At 44.7% G+C, this 15,077-nt stretch overlaps 1 protein-coding gene across 1 annotated transcript in view; it reads right to left on the minus strand.

Annotated features, from left to right (window-relative positions):
* Nucleotides 1-15,077, minus strand: part of DHX35 (DEAH-box helicase 35) — a 70,038-nt gene that overhangs the window by 25,483 nt on the left and 29,478 nt on the right. The window contains exons 9-13 of the mRNA XM_019749108.3: nucleotides 9,966-10,078; nucleotides 8,944-9,040; nucleotides 7,913-8,071; nucleotides 5,511-5,721; nucleotides 1,642-1,766 (exon numbers count right to left, since the gene is read on the minus strand). Of these exons, the coding sequence (XP_019604667.2) occupies nucleotides 1,642-1,766; nucleotides 5,511-5,721; nucleotides 7,913-8,071; nucleotides 8,944-9,040; nucleotides 9,966-10,078 (705 nt within the window). The remainder of the gene's footprint in view (nucleotides 1-1,641; nucleotides 1,767-5,510; nucleotides 5,722-7,912; nucleotides 8,072-8,943; nucleotides 9,041-9,965; nucleotides 10,079-15,077) is intronic.

Genomic DNA, 15,077 nt, shown 5'->3' on the forward strand with positions numbered 1-15,077 from the left:
CTCATAAAATAATGTGAGGAAGTCCTCCGTGGGGACTGCAACAGAGTATGAAACCACTTCCCCAAGTTAGGTCAGCTTTGGATGTTAACATTTCTGCTTATGTTTGATCATTTAATTAGCGTAAAGTGGTACTTGACAGCAATTTCAATTTGTACTTCTCTCTCTTCTAGAGAAATTGAACATGTTCTGACATTAGTTTACTGTTTCCTTTAGCTTTTCCTTTGGTGGATATTTGATTTATTCTAAACGATGTTTGAAAACTCTTTGTAGTTTGTAAGATGCTGATTCATCATTTTTGCCATTATGTTTTCCTTTAATCTTAGATGTTAGGCTTTTCATAAGCTTTGAATTTGCATCTACTGTTTGTCTATTCTTTATAACTTCTTGTACTATACACCAGTAAACAAAGGATATAGTTTCTCCAGACTTATGGCAAACACAATTGTTTTCTTTGGGAGGGAGATTGATATTTTTCTATTCCTTAATTTGCCTAATTTATCATGAGATATGTGACATTAGGGACCCAAGGATCCAGACCTGCCACACTACTTACCAATGCAGTTTGGACAGAACAAAGAGTTAAAATGCACGTCTTCAAATCACAAAAATTCAAGGAAATATGAATATTTATTAACTAACTGATCTAGTTATGCAGAAGTATTTCATAAAGCACAAGAATAACAGAAGAAGTCACAGAGGCAAAGATAAAAAGATTTTACTATTATGGAAATGTTTAGAACATCTGCACATTGCAAACAAAAAAACAAATAAAAAGGCAAAATACAAATAACTAGAAAAACTATTTGCAAGAAATACTATAGACAAAGGTTAATGTCTTTGATAGTTAAAAGACTCTTGAAAGTCACTAATAAACACTAACTCTAACAGATAAATGGCTTAATGGAGAAGTATAAAGTAGACAACAGTTGTTTTTTTTAAATTACCTTATGAGAAATCAAAATAATAAGGTACAGATAATATTCTTCCTTCCTTTCTCCCTCCCCGCCATCAATCAAATTCACAAAACTCTAACAGAAAACAATATGGCGTGGTAGGGGGCACAATGAGCCATTCATGCACTGCTGGAGTTTACACGTGTAGAGCAATCTGGCCTCGTGTCAAGGACCTACAAAACGCCTATGGCCCTCTGACCCAGTAATTTCACACCTGGAGAGCTGCCTTAGGAAATAATCAGAAACGCAATCAGCCACAAAGACCTTTCCTGCACCTCCTCCAGTGCTCTCTTGGTTCCCCCAGTTGTGACACTCTTTCATGCAGGCCTACACATATGCACTGTCCTGGATCTCTCCACCTCCACTGACCTGGTAAAATCCCACTTGGGTTTCAGGTCTCACCGCACACATGACTAACGGGGGTTGGGGCCCTTCCTTTGTCTCTCCCGGCATTGGCACATGCACTGTAATTACCGATTACTTGTCTCTCTTCCCCAGCAGACAAAAACAGGAATTGTGTCTGCCTGGTCTGGCTGTATTCCCCCATACCCTGCACAGGGCCTGGTGCAAAGAAGACACACAACATACAAGCAAAGTGGAAAAAGAAAGGCGACGTGATCTCGAACAAGGACATTCCCCTGTGAGCCCTCCGGCCTCCCTACGGCCCCAGGCAGAAGGCAGGACTTACCGACATGAAGTGGAACCTGAGGACGTTGTCAATTCCTAGCGCTTTCAGCTGTAGGATGACAGGTGCCAAATTGCTCCGCTGCATCTCAGGAACAGTGGACTCAGGCAGCTTGTCAAAGGTTTCCTCTGAGGACAGGAAATCAGAACCGTGTGGGATCATATGTCACGATCCAGTGCAATCATTATGCCAAAAAGACACATTTCCTTCTCTAACCAGAGGCTCTAGGATTCCAAGATCAGGTGCATGTGACATCATGATATAAAGTCGTTTCATATTTAGCAAAGACCGTTCCATTTAAAAAATACTTTAGCAATTTATGTCTTTATAAACAATACATCTTTATAAAAGTCTGTCCTTTTACTTCAGGATGCTTTTTTTTTAACGTGCTTTTTTGTCAGCAAAATATTAAATCAATGCAACAAGTATTTGCTGAATCACTTGGTGCCCAGTTACCATTATCTCCGCTCAGGATGGAGTAAGTCAAAAAGGCAAGGACCGTGCATATAAGCAAAGACCAATTTCAAAATAAATCACCAAATAGTAACCAGAATATAACAAAGGACCAAATCTTATAAAGAGCAAAAATTGTCCAAGTCTAACTTTTAAAATCAATGTGCCAGACACACACATCACACCCAGAATCCGATGTTGCCCCCATCAGATTAGTGAATGCTTACAGGCCCCATCAGGAACAAAGAGCGGCTTCCAACAAGCAAAAGCACCACCAGGTACAGAGGTGCCTAGATGGGAGGGACAGAGACTTTGAGAGGCCTTTTTATAAAAGCTAGACAAAAAGAGGGAGGAAGAGATTCAATCCTGTTTGACATATTCAGAAATCTTGTGGATTATATAGAGAATGCTCCACCCACAAAATCCTGCCACATCAGTCAACACCTTTACACACACTCCTTAACACAAGGGTGGCCCAAGTGCCATTTACATTGTAACGCTTTAGTTAACCAGAGAAAAAGCGAACCGAAACAAAAGGTGTCACGAAGAAATAGCGCCATCCCTGAAGAACTTCAAAAAGGTCTGAGAAAATAGACAACCAATATTCTGTGGGCTAATTGATACAAACTGCCCAATGCACGGATCAAACTGGAAGGTTCTGGATTAATAGGCAATGTCAGGAAGTTCCCAGCGGGATACCTGCATTTTCCAAGCACCCTGCTGACCAAGGAAGAAGCCAAGTTATCAGGTAAGAGGACAACCCTGTTGAGAACACGCTGACAGGAAGTAGGTGCTTCCTGAGTTCAATGACACTCAATTAAACTCTACTGAGCGTATAAGGTGCTGGGCCAGGCGCTCCAGGAGCCTTGGGCCCAGGGCTTGAGAAGCTTCAGGGATATGAAGCGGCCTCGGACCAAGCCCAGAAACAGTGATCTCTGAGACCCGGTCCTAATAAGTGGTTCTCCCAAAGGGAAAGGGAGGCTCAGGGAAGGAGGAAGCACAGCTGTTGGAAGAAGCCATCTGAGGTGTCTTCATGAAGAAGTTGCCATTTGAGAGAGGAATTGAAGGATAAGGAGAATGTGTTGGGCAGAGGAAACAGCTCAAGGAAAAATATCAAAGGAACGAGAGGTGGACGTGGGAGAGCAGAAGGTATACCCGGGAAGTGTAGTTCAGCTGGGATGCAGCATACAGAAGGGACAGGTGAATAACGGGAGAAGATAAGCTGAGAAAGAGTCATGGAAGGTTCTGAGCAACTCTTAAGGGTTTGAACAGGCGGCAACCTGCTCAGAGCTGCACTCTCAGAAAGTTCATTCAGAAATAGGCTAGCCAAGAAAGCTCAGAGGTTAGATCTAATGCACCCCATTAGTGTCAGATGGGCCTTCCCCAACCCACCTCTACTAACACTGCTCAAGCTAAGGACGCTAATGACCTTTTAACCAAATACACCTATCGTCAGTCTGCATTCTACTGCTTGACTTCTTTGGAGCATGAGATGATGCTGGCCGTTTCCTCATTAAAAATAACTTAAGATCCTCAAAAAAGTTCAAATAGAATTATCATCTGATCCCACAATTCCACTCCCAGGGGTATACCTAAAAGAATTAAAAACAGGTATTCAAACAAGCACATATACACACGTGTCTTAGGAGCAACTATTCACAATAGCCAAAAGGTGCAAACAACCATCTACTGGTGAATGGACAGACAAAATGTGGTCTATCTATGCAATGGAATATTATTCAGCCATAAAAAAGAGTGAGGCACTGATACAATGTAGGTGAGCCTGGAAGACAGTTAGCATTCATTATGCTAAATGAAGCAGGCAAGACACAAAGGGCCATATATTGTATGATCCCATATATACGAAATATCCCAAACACATAAATCCATAGAGACAAAACAAAGATTTGTAGTCTCCAGAGGCTGGGGGCAGGGAGAAATGGGGAGAAACTACTTAATGGATAAAACGTTTTCCTTTGGAGGGTTGGAAATGTTCTGAAACTAGATAGAGGTGGTGGTTACACAGCATTGTAAATACACGAAACGCTACCAAACTATTCAATTTAAAATGGTTAATTTTATGTTATGTGGATTTTACTTCAATAACTTTTTTTTAAATATCTTGAAGCTTTCTTCTCCTCTGAGTTTCAGGATGCCTTTTAGCCCTGGTTCGCCCTCTTTCCACTCCATTCATTCTTTCTTAGCACCTTCAGTAGTGGAAGACCCTGACCCCTCTGGCCCTGGTTCTGCCTTTTCCCTCCCTCCCAGGAACACTCCTTCCCAACTCCAAGTCCTTGTACATTTCAGTCCCTCTGCCTGATGTGCTGACATCTCACCTCCAATGCTATCCCTTCACCTGGTTAACTACAGGGCTGCCAGTAAGATCAGGCCCAAATACTCGATCGTGAAACCTTCCCCAACAGGACAACTCCCCGCTCTCTGCTCCCATGGTTCATTTCGTTATGGTGACCCTATCGCACCATAATATGCCGATCTCTTTGTGGGTCTGCCTCTGCCACCAGGCTGTCAGTGACCACATGTGGCCACAAACCGTGTCTCACCTAGCCCGACATCTCCAAACCCTAGCACCAGGCCTAGCATACAGCAGGTGCTCTATAAACATTTACTGAAAGAAAGAATAATGTCAAGAACTGAACAAGGGCGATGGTAACAAGCAAGGAAAGAAAAGAGAAATGATAAAAACCCCGGATCTCATAAGTGACTACACGTGGATACTGGACAGGGAAGGAAAGTTAAAATGATGTGAAAATTAAGTCTGGACAATTGAGAGAAATCTTGGTACCATCCCCCACAAAAGAGAAGTGTGGAGAGAAAGAACAGGTCTGGGCCATCACCGTCTGTCGGTGAGGTGTCTTCCAGCTGGACAGAAGGCTCCTTTACAGTATTTATTTCGCTCCTTTGGCGCCTAGCATGGCGCACGGCGCAGAGCAGCAGCTGACCAGCTATTCGCTTTCTATCAGTGAGTCTCAGGATAGATCTTGCCATTTCAGCTCTGTGAAGGTGCTCTGAACCAGAGGTAAAGATGGACAGAGCATTCAGGGATCCCAGAACAAGAACACAGCACATTGAGCTAAAGGAGAGGTAAGAAGGACAGGATGTGAGACACACGCCCCAAGCTCCAGGGTCACGTGGCTGCAGACAGGCGAAGCCCAGTCATGAGGAGAGAGCAAGGATGGCACATAATTCGTAATTCATGGGCAATTGTGGGCCACTGGCGAGCAGTAGCCAAGAAATGTTATTTAGAGTGAGAAGGTGGTGGGGACCAGGTGACAGAGGGCCTTGTGAGGGAGGTCTGGACTTTATGTAAAGTCCTGCTCACTAAGGGTAAATATTTGTAATATTCTCCAATGCCCGGCAGACTGAGAAAGTCAAACACCCTCAAGGAAAGCCCCACTAACCTGTATAAAGGCGGTAACACTTTCCCGAGCGGCTGCGGCCACCACGTCCTGCCCGCTGGTTGGCTGATGCCTGGGACACTGGGACCACCACCAAGCACTCAATGGCTGTCCTGGGATTGTAAGCTCGGAGTTTCACGAAGCCACAATCGATCACATATACAATCCCGCTGACTGTAATGGAGGTTTCTGCCACATTGGTGGCCACAATCACCTAAGTTCCCCACAGAAAGAAGAGTCAAAATAAACGTTATTTGGTTCTTTTCACGTTTAATGAACTATTCAAAATCCTAAAAGATTTAAAGATATTTTTCTGACACTGGTGAAGCTATATGAGGCAGTGTGGTACACTGGAAAGAGCGTGAGTTTTAGGGTCAGGGGGTCCTGGGTTTGAATTCTCCCTAAGCACGTGACTTTGGGCAAGTTAGTGAACTTCCTGAGCATGGTTCCTCATCTACGTAATATTTACCCCCCTTTCCAGGGTTGTGGTGGAGATTTAATGTGAAATACACACAAAGTGATTAGAGCCGGCTACTTGGCCGATAGTAAATATTCAACAAATGTTAGTTTTTGCCTTTTACACAACTAACATAAATCACTGCCTTGTACATGGATATTCCTTTATCCACTCATATTCTGGTTGTTTTCTGAGGGTCTGTGCTTCGCCAAGCCCTGTCCAAGGTGCTGGGGATATATGATGAACAAGATAGATAAAAGCCCGGGTCTCCCAAGGTCTGCATTCTTGGGTGTCTGGGTGGAGAAGCAGTGAACATAAACAAATAGGTAACTCCAGAGTGACAAATGCTAAGAAAGCAAAACAAAGTAATAATGCAATGCTATGTAGTATTTAAGGTGTTTATTATGTATTATAATAATAGGGTGTGCTACTTTGGATCGGATGGCCAGGGAAAGCCTTTCTAAAAGATCATTTTGAGCTGAGACCTGAGTTACAAGAAGCAGCCAACCCTACAGAGACCCAGACAGAAGAAAACGTTTGGAAGAGAGGAGAAGCAGCCAGTGCAGCCAGAGTCCAGATTAAGTACAAGATGAGATTGAAGGGAAGCAGGTACCAGACCACGCATAGTCTCTGGGCCCTCGTGAGATGTGTGCATTTCATTCCAAGTGCACTGGGCGCTGCCCCTGGAGGATTTCAAGTGGCAGGGGATATATACAGAGAGCACTTAAAACTCTTTTTAAGGTACATGTACATCTATCGTTTTATAAAAATCTTCTTACCATTTTTACATAACAGACAGTTAAGATTTTACGCTATAAAATCATCTATCTGAAAGTCATTATTGCTGTTTTACCGCTGAGAAGCGGGCCTTGCGTTTGAGGATCCCATCCCAGTGCAGAGTAACTCAGGCACGGGACCCTGGCCTCCTGGCTGGGTGGCCGTAGTTCACACTTGACTGAGCAAACGCGAGTTGCTCCATCCCCATGGTCAGGAAGCTGCGCCTTGTCTTACAAGGGGTCTGAACTGGGAGTGGATCCTCAGACCCTCACCTACTGCATTCTCTGCCACCTACCGATCAGTAGCTACTCTAAGCCACCGTCAGGCCAGTCTCTGACTTCCTCGTCTAATGGAAGGGACAGCAGAGTCAGGCCCAGGGGGTGGATGAGCGTTAGGCAGACTGGCTGCCTGCTAGCTCCTTCCAATGCTTCCCACCACACCCTTCCCCACCCCAATTTCAAGGCTAAATATTTTCCAGTCGCACCTTGAATTAATTGACTTAAGCATAACTCTACAGACAAACCGATGCTTCAAGCCAATGGTTTAGGAACGATTTGCAGTAATTGGTCTATTGTTCCTGACTGATCCCAATCCACCAGGATAGCCCTCCAAGCCAAGGTGGTGTTGGATCATGGGGAAATACTAGGCAGGCAGGAAAGAGGCAAAGATGCACCTGCTCTGATCATCACCATCAGAGGGACCCTTCTGTGGGGCAGGTTTAGAAATCTCTGCAACACATTATTTACTGTGTGCACAGAAACATGGATCTAACATTCTTTTTTTTTTTCCCCACAAATTTTATTGGGGAATATTGGGGAACAATGTGTTTCTCCAGAGCCCATCAGCTCCAAGTCATTGTCCTTCAGTCTAGTTGTGGAGGGCACAGCTCAGCTCCAAGTCCAGTTGCCGTTTTCAATCTTTAGTTGCAGGAGGGGCAGCCCACCATCCCTGTGGGAATCGAACCGGCAACCTTGTTGTTAAGAGCTCGCGTTCTAACCAACTGAGCCATCTGGCCGCCCCGGATCTAACATTCTTAAAGAAACCTCCTATTTAGGAAGTTTCACTTTAATTAAAAAACAAAACAAAACAAAAAAAGCTTCCAGTGCCTAACGAAGAGCACCAACATAAATACAGATGGCTGCAAACACCCTGCTCACTGGGTTACTCTCACCTTCCGGACACTGCGTGACACCCTTTCAAACACTTTCATTTGCTCAAAGGAAGGCAGCCCTGCGTACATGGGGAGAATCCGGAGGTGCCGCTTCATCCCAGTCCGACCTAGGGCTCGAGCCTGCTCGATCAGCATAGACACGACAGTTTCCACCTCTTCCTAAAAACATCGAACCAGGAATCAAAGAAACCGAGATGAATTTGAAGTGTGTCATTTCATCATATGAAAGAAAATGAAAGTTGGGATCAGGATTTGAACTGTGATCAGATTCATGACTTTCAGCGCAATCACATTTCACTTTGGGGTAGTATTTAATCAAAATGGTGCTATCGGGTGAAAACGTGCAGCTGTCAGATTAATTACTGAAATCTATACTATCAGCAGTGAGTACAAGAGTTCATGATCCACAAAAACAATGACTATTTTACTCAGCTTTTAGAGAACATGGCAAGCAAAGTGTGGAATACATATGAACAAGTTGTGGCATATAAAATCACAGTGAGCTTTTCCAAGGAAAGATTACTGAACAGTCGAGATTGTTCAACAGTGGAAAAGGTGATAGCTAGAGGGTACTTCTGAACAGTGTGACAACCTCGAGTGAGCATTTGGGCTTGTTCAGCTGTCTTTCCCTTGATGTGCCCACTTACTATCCCAGGATGAGCTGCAAAGGTGTCACTGGGAAAGACGCATGCAGCAGCAACATGCATGCACGAAATGTACCCAACGCAATGCTGAATTGCGGTAAACTTAATAGCCCATTGACTGAAGTGTGTAACATACTTTGGAACCTGCTAATAAGTTTAAAATATATGTAACCCTCTGCCGAGGGAACAGGCAGGAGCTAATGACCCTTTGACAATGTGGTCAGGAGATGAATGACATCAAACCAAACAATTTTTCATGCAATTAAGTGACCACAAAATACAAAAAACACGAAATAAATGACTAAGCAAAGTAATAGTCCTCCGCATTAATTTTGGTGCTGCCTTTACGTGCCTGTTCATCATAGAGAAAAGGTCCAGTGGAATTACCTGGCCAGTAAGAAATGCTAATATGTCTCCGTCTCCCTCTGTCTGGTGAATTTTCATCACGGTTTCCACAGTTGATTTGATATAATCTGGGACAGGACTGCAAAGATGTATGAGACCAAGTCATCACTAGAATATGCACATTCATTATAGATCAATTACCCTGATAATATGGCAGCAACATCTCATGAAAGTTAGTTTGGGCCTGCCCAACACGTCATCAGTATATGACTAAATAAAATAAATATTCACTTTTTCTTTTTTTACATGCAGCACTTAAAAATAATTCATAGTTACATGCCAACTCTGACTTGCTGCTTTATTTGCACAGAAATAAGAACAGTAAGCCCATGCGAACAGATGTGCTATCTTTAGCAAGCAAAGATGCCTGGCCAGTGAAAATAGGGGGCTCTTTCCAGTGCTGAATCCCACGCTCTTTCCATTGTCCCTCCTGACCACTGGCAGCATGTCGGAGGTGGACAGATGGAGCTGGTGAGTGTACTGTCCAACTAGAACAACTCAGCAGTCAGGCACACTCTCTGGATTTATCAGCCACTGTCCCAGGCTCCTGGCCTTTGTCCAGTGACTAGGTGTAGGAATTAGGATGACCTCATCCTGTCCAAGGGGACTCCTTCCAAAAATGTCAACCAGGCCTTCTTGCTAAGATGTGGAGAGCTGAGAACCAAATGATTCAACAATACTGCCCCCACTAACGGCAATCGCGTAAACCCCGGTTCTGAAAACTATTAAGCCATCTTCCTAGCAACCTCGCTACCACTTGGCTCTTTCCCAGAACTACTGACCACAGATTCATAGAAACTGCACACGGGCACAAGAGTTTAGACTAAATTCAGCAGTGATCCTGAGCAGGGTTCCAGAACGTCCTATCAAGAGCAGGAAACACAAAATACTCCCTCCTCACCAGCCTGGCCCATCACCCTTGGGACAGATGCAGTTGCTTCTCATTCCACAATACAGGCCTAGCTTTCTAATCACCATCATTAAAAATGCAAGTGTCATCCAACCTTTGTAGATAAAAGATATCCACTGGGAATGTTCGCCCTTCCACTGTGAGGATCACACATGTATCCATGGTTGGGTTACTGGTTTCATTTTGATTGAAGAAATCCCGAAATTTCTTTAAAAAAAGAATTAATTATTCATTCCTCTCAAAAAAAAAAAGAGGTTCATAGTAACTCATGGACAGAAAGAAAATATAAAACTGGAAGAGCAGGGAGTGGGTAGTAGATATTGGATATGTATAATACAGATTGTAGGTTGCAAAATAGTTATTTAAAATCACATTTTTAATATTGCAATATTGAGGAATCACATTTCAATGACAGACTCTTTACTACAGTTTGATAAAAATAATAAAAGCTAGATTTCAAAACTGTGTTCACTGATGCATCTGCGTTAACATGTAGCTGTGGTATTACTTATCTTACCCTATCCTATATGTTTTATTGAACCAAAAGTTAAGTCAAAAGATTCAAGTTAAATACAGGCTAAAGCAGGTTGATGTGTAGTTCTAATCTGGAAAGCACAGAGCTGATCACACAAGGTTATCAATTTATACAGGAAACCTGTACTTCTTTGAACAGCAGGTATCGTCCTGGTACCATAGGTAAAGGTATACCGGGGGTGCCAAAAACATGTACACAAGTGGACACTTTGGACAATGTTGCTCAAGCAGTAGTTCACCGTAATCAGAAGTGTCTGGACGCTGATGGTAACCACTTTGAGCACCTCTTGTAATTGCAGAAGTCAAACGTGACTTGTATTTATCTTTTGTTACCGGTATATATTGAGTATTACAATTTTAGTATAGTTTTCCTTTCTTAAAATGTGTCTACATTTTTTTGGCAGCCCTGGTATATTTACTACAACCTTCCCGGTAGATTTTGGGTCACATCATGCACAGCAAGGACAGTGTCTTCTCCATGTTCACACACCCTACAGGAGTTAGCACAAAGCTCTGGATGAGGCTGGTCTCCATTAGATACTTCTCTGACACTCCCACAGAACCCTGTTCAGAGATCTGGCTCTTGGCAGTTCCTCCCAAATATGTGGCCACGTCTTCTTCAATGGCACTTGGCCACCAGACTGGCAGACCGGGCCTGGCATGAGAGCTCTGGCCAACAATGGGGCAGGGAGATGCCACTCAAGAGCCCCACTCAGGGAATGTGACCCAAGACACCCAGAGAAGCTGAGCCCGAGAAGAGCTGAGTGTCCAAACTGGTGGGAAAGTGAGGGCTAGATAGATGGGAAGCTGCTGTGCCAGAGGCTGAGGGGGCACAGATATCCCATTAGTTGGTGTGTGTCATTATTTGACTCTGAGTGACCTTCCTGTTCCCCAGCGATATTCCAGTTCCCCAGAGGCCTGGCTGGGCATTAGTTTCTATTCTCCTAAGAGGCCTAACTATGTGATCACAAGTCCTGACTTCTTTGTATCCCCCAGGTATCTGGACTAAACATGCCCATGCCTGCTCCTGGAATCAGGGCGCCCACCCGGTACACTGAGGAACTGCACCAAATACAAAATGAGTGGGCCGTGAGGAGTACCTCTAAAAGGGTCCCTGGATTTAACGACAACGTACTAGGATACTATCGTTAACCTCAAAGCTGTATTTGAGAAGAGTGAGCACAGACATAAAAGTGCCTCATGCCCACAAAAGAACAACACTGTGCTGTGAAGAACCACAGGGCACCATTCTCCGCTTTCCTTTCAGGTAAATTCCCTTTGAGGGACTTCGGCCTTCCTGTGTCCTGTGATGTGCAGATCACAGACACAGTAGAAGTGATGCACGAACAAATGAGAAGAGACACCCTTCTAAGTCCAAAAAGAGTGATTAATCTGGGGGGCACAGGTGTGCAAAGAACCAATCATAGCATAAATCGACACAGAATGACTCAAAGACCAGAAAAGAGGTACAAGTTATAATCAGACAGCATGAAAGGTCGCTAATGACTGGCTATTAGGGAAGGCAGCATGGCGGTAGCAGGCTCCCTTGGCTAAGCCTTAACGGGTGACTGCAAAGGAAATGAGACACCCTTTCCGAGGATGAGAGCAGAGTGTAGACCAAGATGGAAAGGGGCCCTGACAGAGGAGAGAGTCCAAGGTCTAGGGCAGGCCAGCCTCATGTCTGAATTAGCCCTCTGGTCTACAAAATGAACAAATGCTATCTACTCTGCAAAGCCATTCAAATTGTGCGGTTCAAATAGTGTGACAGCAGCTGGCACAGGTCTGACCTAGAAGGAGTGAGCAGTAAGTGACTGTGTTATCACTCTAAAGGGACCCCAATGCCATCCTGCACCAGCACTTTATTAGATGGGCAAGACGAAGGCACTGAGGATGGGCATGATATTATCAGACCCATGCTCTGGATGCCTGACTCGGGCGGCCATTTTGGAGGCAAGCAGACTAATTAAGGAACGTATTATAACAGCTCCGAGGAGAGACAATGAAAAGCGTGAACTTGGGCAGGGGCGGTGCGAAAGCAAAGCATTCCAGAGGTTATGACTGATGGGACCTGGCAATCAGGGAGTGTGAGCACACGCCCATGCACGCTGGGGACGATGGAACAGCTTCTTACGCAATCAGGCATTAGAAACTTCCCCAAGCAATGGAAGTCCTGAGTCTGAACGACTGACAACAAGAAAGGGACTGCCATGGAGAAGCCGAGAGTCGCAGGTTTGTAGGAGTCACAGGTCCATGAGTTTCAGTAGTCTGTGACTAGACAGCAGACCAGTCAAGATGGCCTCAAGCACCAAGTGTCTAGTGAACCTGGGGCCATGGAGGTGGGCAGCCTGGAGGAGGAAGAGAGCCAGCAAAAGAGCCTGAGGGGAAGTCGTCAAGGAGGCAGGAGAGAGGGGACATGGCAGGGCTCTAGAAGCTGCAGATAAAGGAGGGAGATTTTAGGAAGGGCTTGACAGACAAGCTTTCTGGACCAAAAAGGCACGCAGAACAGGGAGGAAGCTGATGCCTTAACAAGGCTGTTGGAGTGGATGGCTACCCCTTAGCTGCTCAGGAATATGTGTGCGGAAGAGTAAAGATGGGGAGTTACTCTTCCAAGAAATAGGATTCAGCATTAATTAATTGAGAAGGCACAAGATCTTAATCCTTAAGATGTTTCTCTTTTATCTTGATTTGGAAATACAAAATACACAGAAAATTACAGGCTAAAAAGAAGATATCCTATCAACAGTGCATGCATTCTGAGGCAGAATGAGGGAACAGGAAGAGTGAAATGGGTTCAACGCACTGGAAAGGGAGAGTCTGAGTCAGGTTTGGAAGAGGTGGGATCACATTGGCACAGACACACAGTAAGTAACATAAAATTACATAAAAGACAAGCGTAGCCCATGAAATGGAATGTAAATTGTGTGCACATCTGCTGAGCTGTCTGCCCAGCTCACCACAGCTTCCTTCCATGGTAGCTGCTCCCACCTGACCTACAGGAGCGGGCTTCCAGCAACCACGTCTACACAACATGCCCACCCTGGGCCAACAGGCCTTGGCCCATGCAGATTGGTCCCAAGAGGGTACCTGACCCCAGCTGACCCCAAGGTCCTTCTCCAAGAATCTGGAAAGAGAAATTAGCCTCTCCCCAAGTAACTGGACCTGTGACAAAAAACAGTGGGAGTTGTCAGTAATCCTATTTTCTGCCATGTGGATACAATGGTCAATAAATACTTCATAATTATACCCAGTCATGTTCTTGCTTAATTAGGCTTCCATTAACAAACCAGCTAAATCAATCCAGGCAACTATGTGACCAGCCCTTCATACTCCACTTGCCTCTGCGTCTCAACCACAGTCACAGGTGTCTTTACCTGCTTCCTGGGTCACCCGGGGCCCTGAGCAAAATCAGAGCAGGTGGTATTATCTACCCTTCTAAGTAGTGGGGCTTGGAATTAGTCTGTCAGCCACAGATCCAGCAGCTGGGGGACCAGGAATGAGTTCTGGCACCTGTGGACCTCTCAGTCAGCTGCTACCTAAGCAACGCCCTTCCCCAATCCCGCTCCCACACCCACTCCTGCTCTTCCTCCCTTGCCCTCAGCCCACTCCATTCCTCTTCCTCACTCTCACACGGGAACTCATGTACCAGGTCCTCCCCTCACACACACGCAGACCACACCTTCCCCCTCACAGAGGAGACCCTGGGTGCGGAAGGATGAAGGAAGGAATGGCGCTAGCCCCCCAAAGGCACGGCTGACCACTGCTGAGGTCCTGGCATGCCTTGCTTGCCTCATAGTGTATGCGTGGCATGACGAATTTCCTACATTCTACTTTCCCACTTAAAAAAATTACTTCCAAAAAATCCATCTATATCAACTGCAGTAGGCAGAACTGAAAGAAGCCGTTTTTTAAAATCTCTGTGCCACACCAAAAGACAATGAAAGGCAATTACAAGCAATAAATATTATTTAACAATAATTCTAAGACTTGGACATTATAGTTTTCAAACACAATAAAAACTGCTGGGGATGATTTTTTTAAATAAAGAGAAGGGGGTAACAAAGCTAGGAGGTACAATGGACATGCTCTGTGTGACTCAGCCTTGGAGCAGGTAAGAAGGAGAGAAGCTAGGTATGGTCCTCAACATAGCATTCCACTTCCGGTCAAGATGGTGAAGTAGCGTATTTGTCTTTTTGTATATAATTTACTTTAGTTCACTATTTTATGGATTAAACTCGTATTGGGAGCTTACCTATGACACAGTTGGCATATGTCAGATGCTTAATAAATCCATGAATGTTAAAAAAAAAAAATAGCATTCCAGCATGTATCATGGGTGAAGGGCATGAGAATTAATTAAAGCTGGCGACCAAGGATCTTTGACACAAAAGTTATCATGGGTCGACCTAAGACCACAGACTCCTACAGCCTATGAGAAGGTCTAAGAAAGCAGTCTGGGCACACATGAAGATACAGAGCTCTCTTAGCCATACTGAGTTTTTTCTCCCTCCAAGTTGTTCTGGATCCTGAAGCCACAGGGAGCCCAGGGGCCAGGAGCCAGGCCCCCTTCATGTCGCAGCTGGGCTATAAAACTGGCCTCCTGATTGGTATTTCCACATCTCTCTTGTCTCGTCTGCACAGCACCCAAAGTGATCTTTCCAGAAGCCAAATATGA

The sequence above is a fragment of the Rhinolophus sinicus genome, chromosome 13, assembly GCF_057876585.1.
Source record: "Rhinolophus sinicus isolate RSI-liver-muscle chromosome 13, RSI-T2T, whole genome shotgun sequence".
NCBI classification, from domain to species: domain Eukaryota; kingdom Metazoa; phylum Chordata; class Mammalia; order Chiroptera; family Rhinolophidae; genus Rhinolophus; species Rhinolophus sinicus.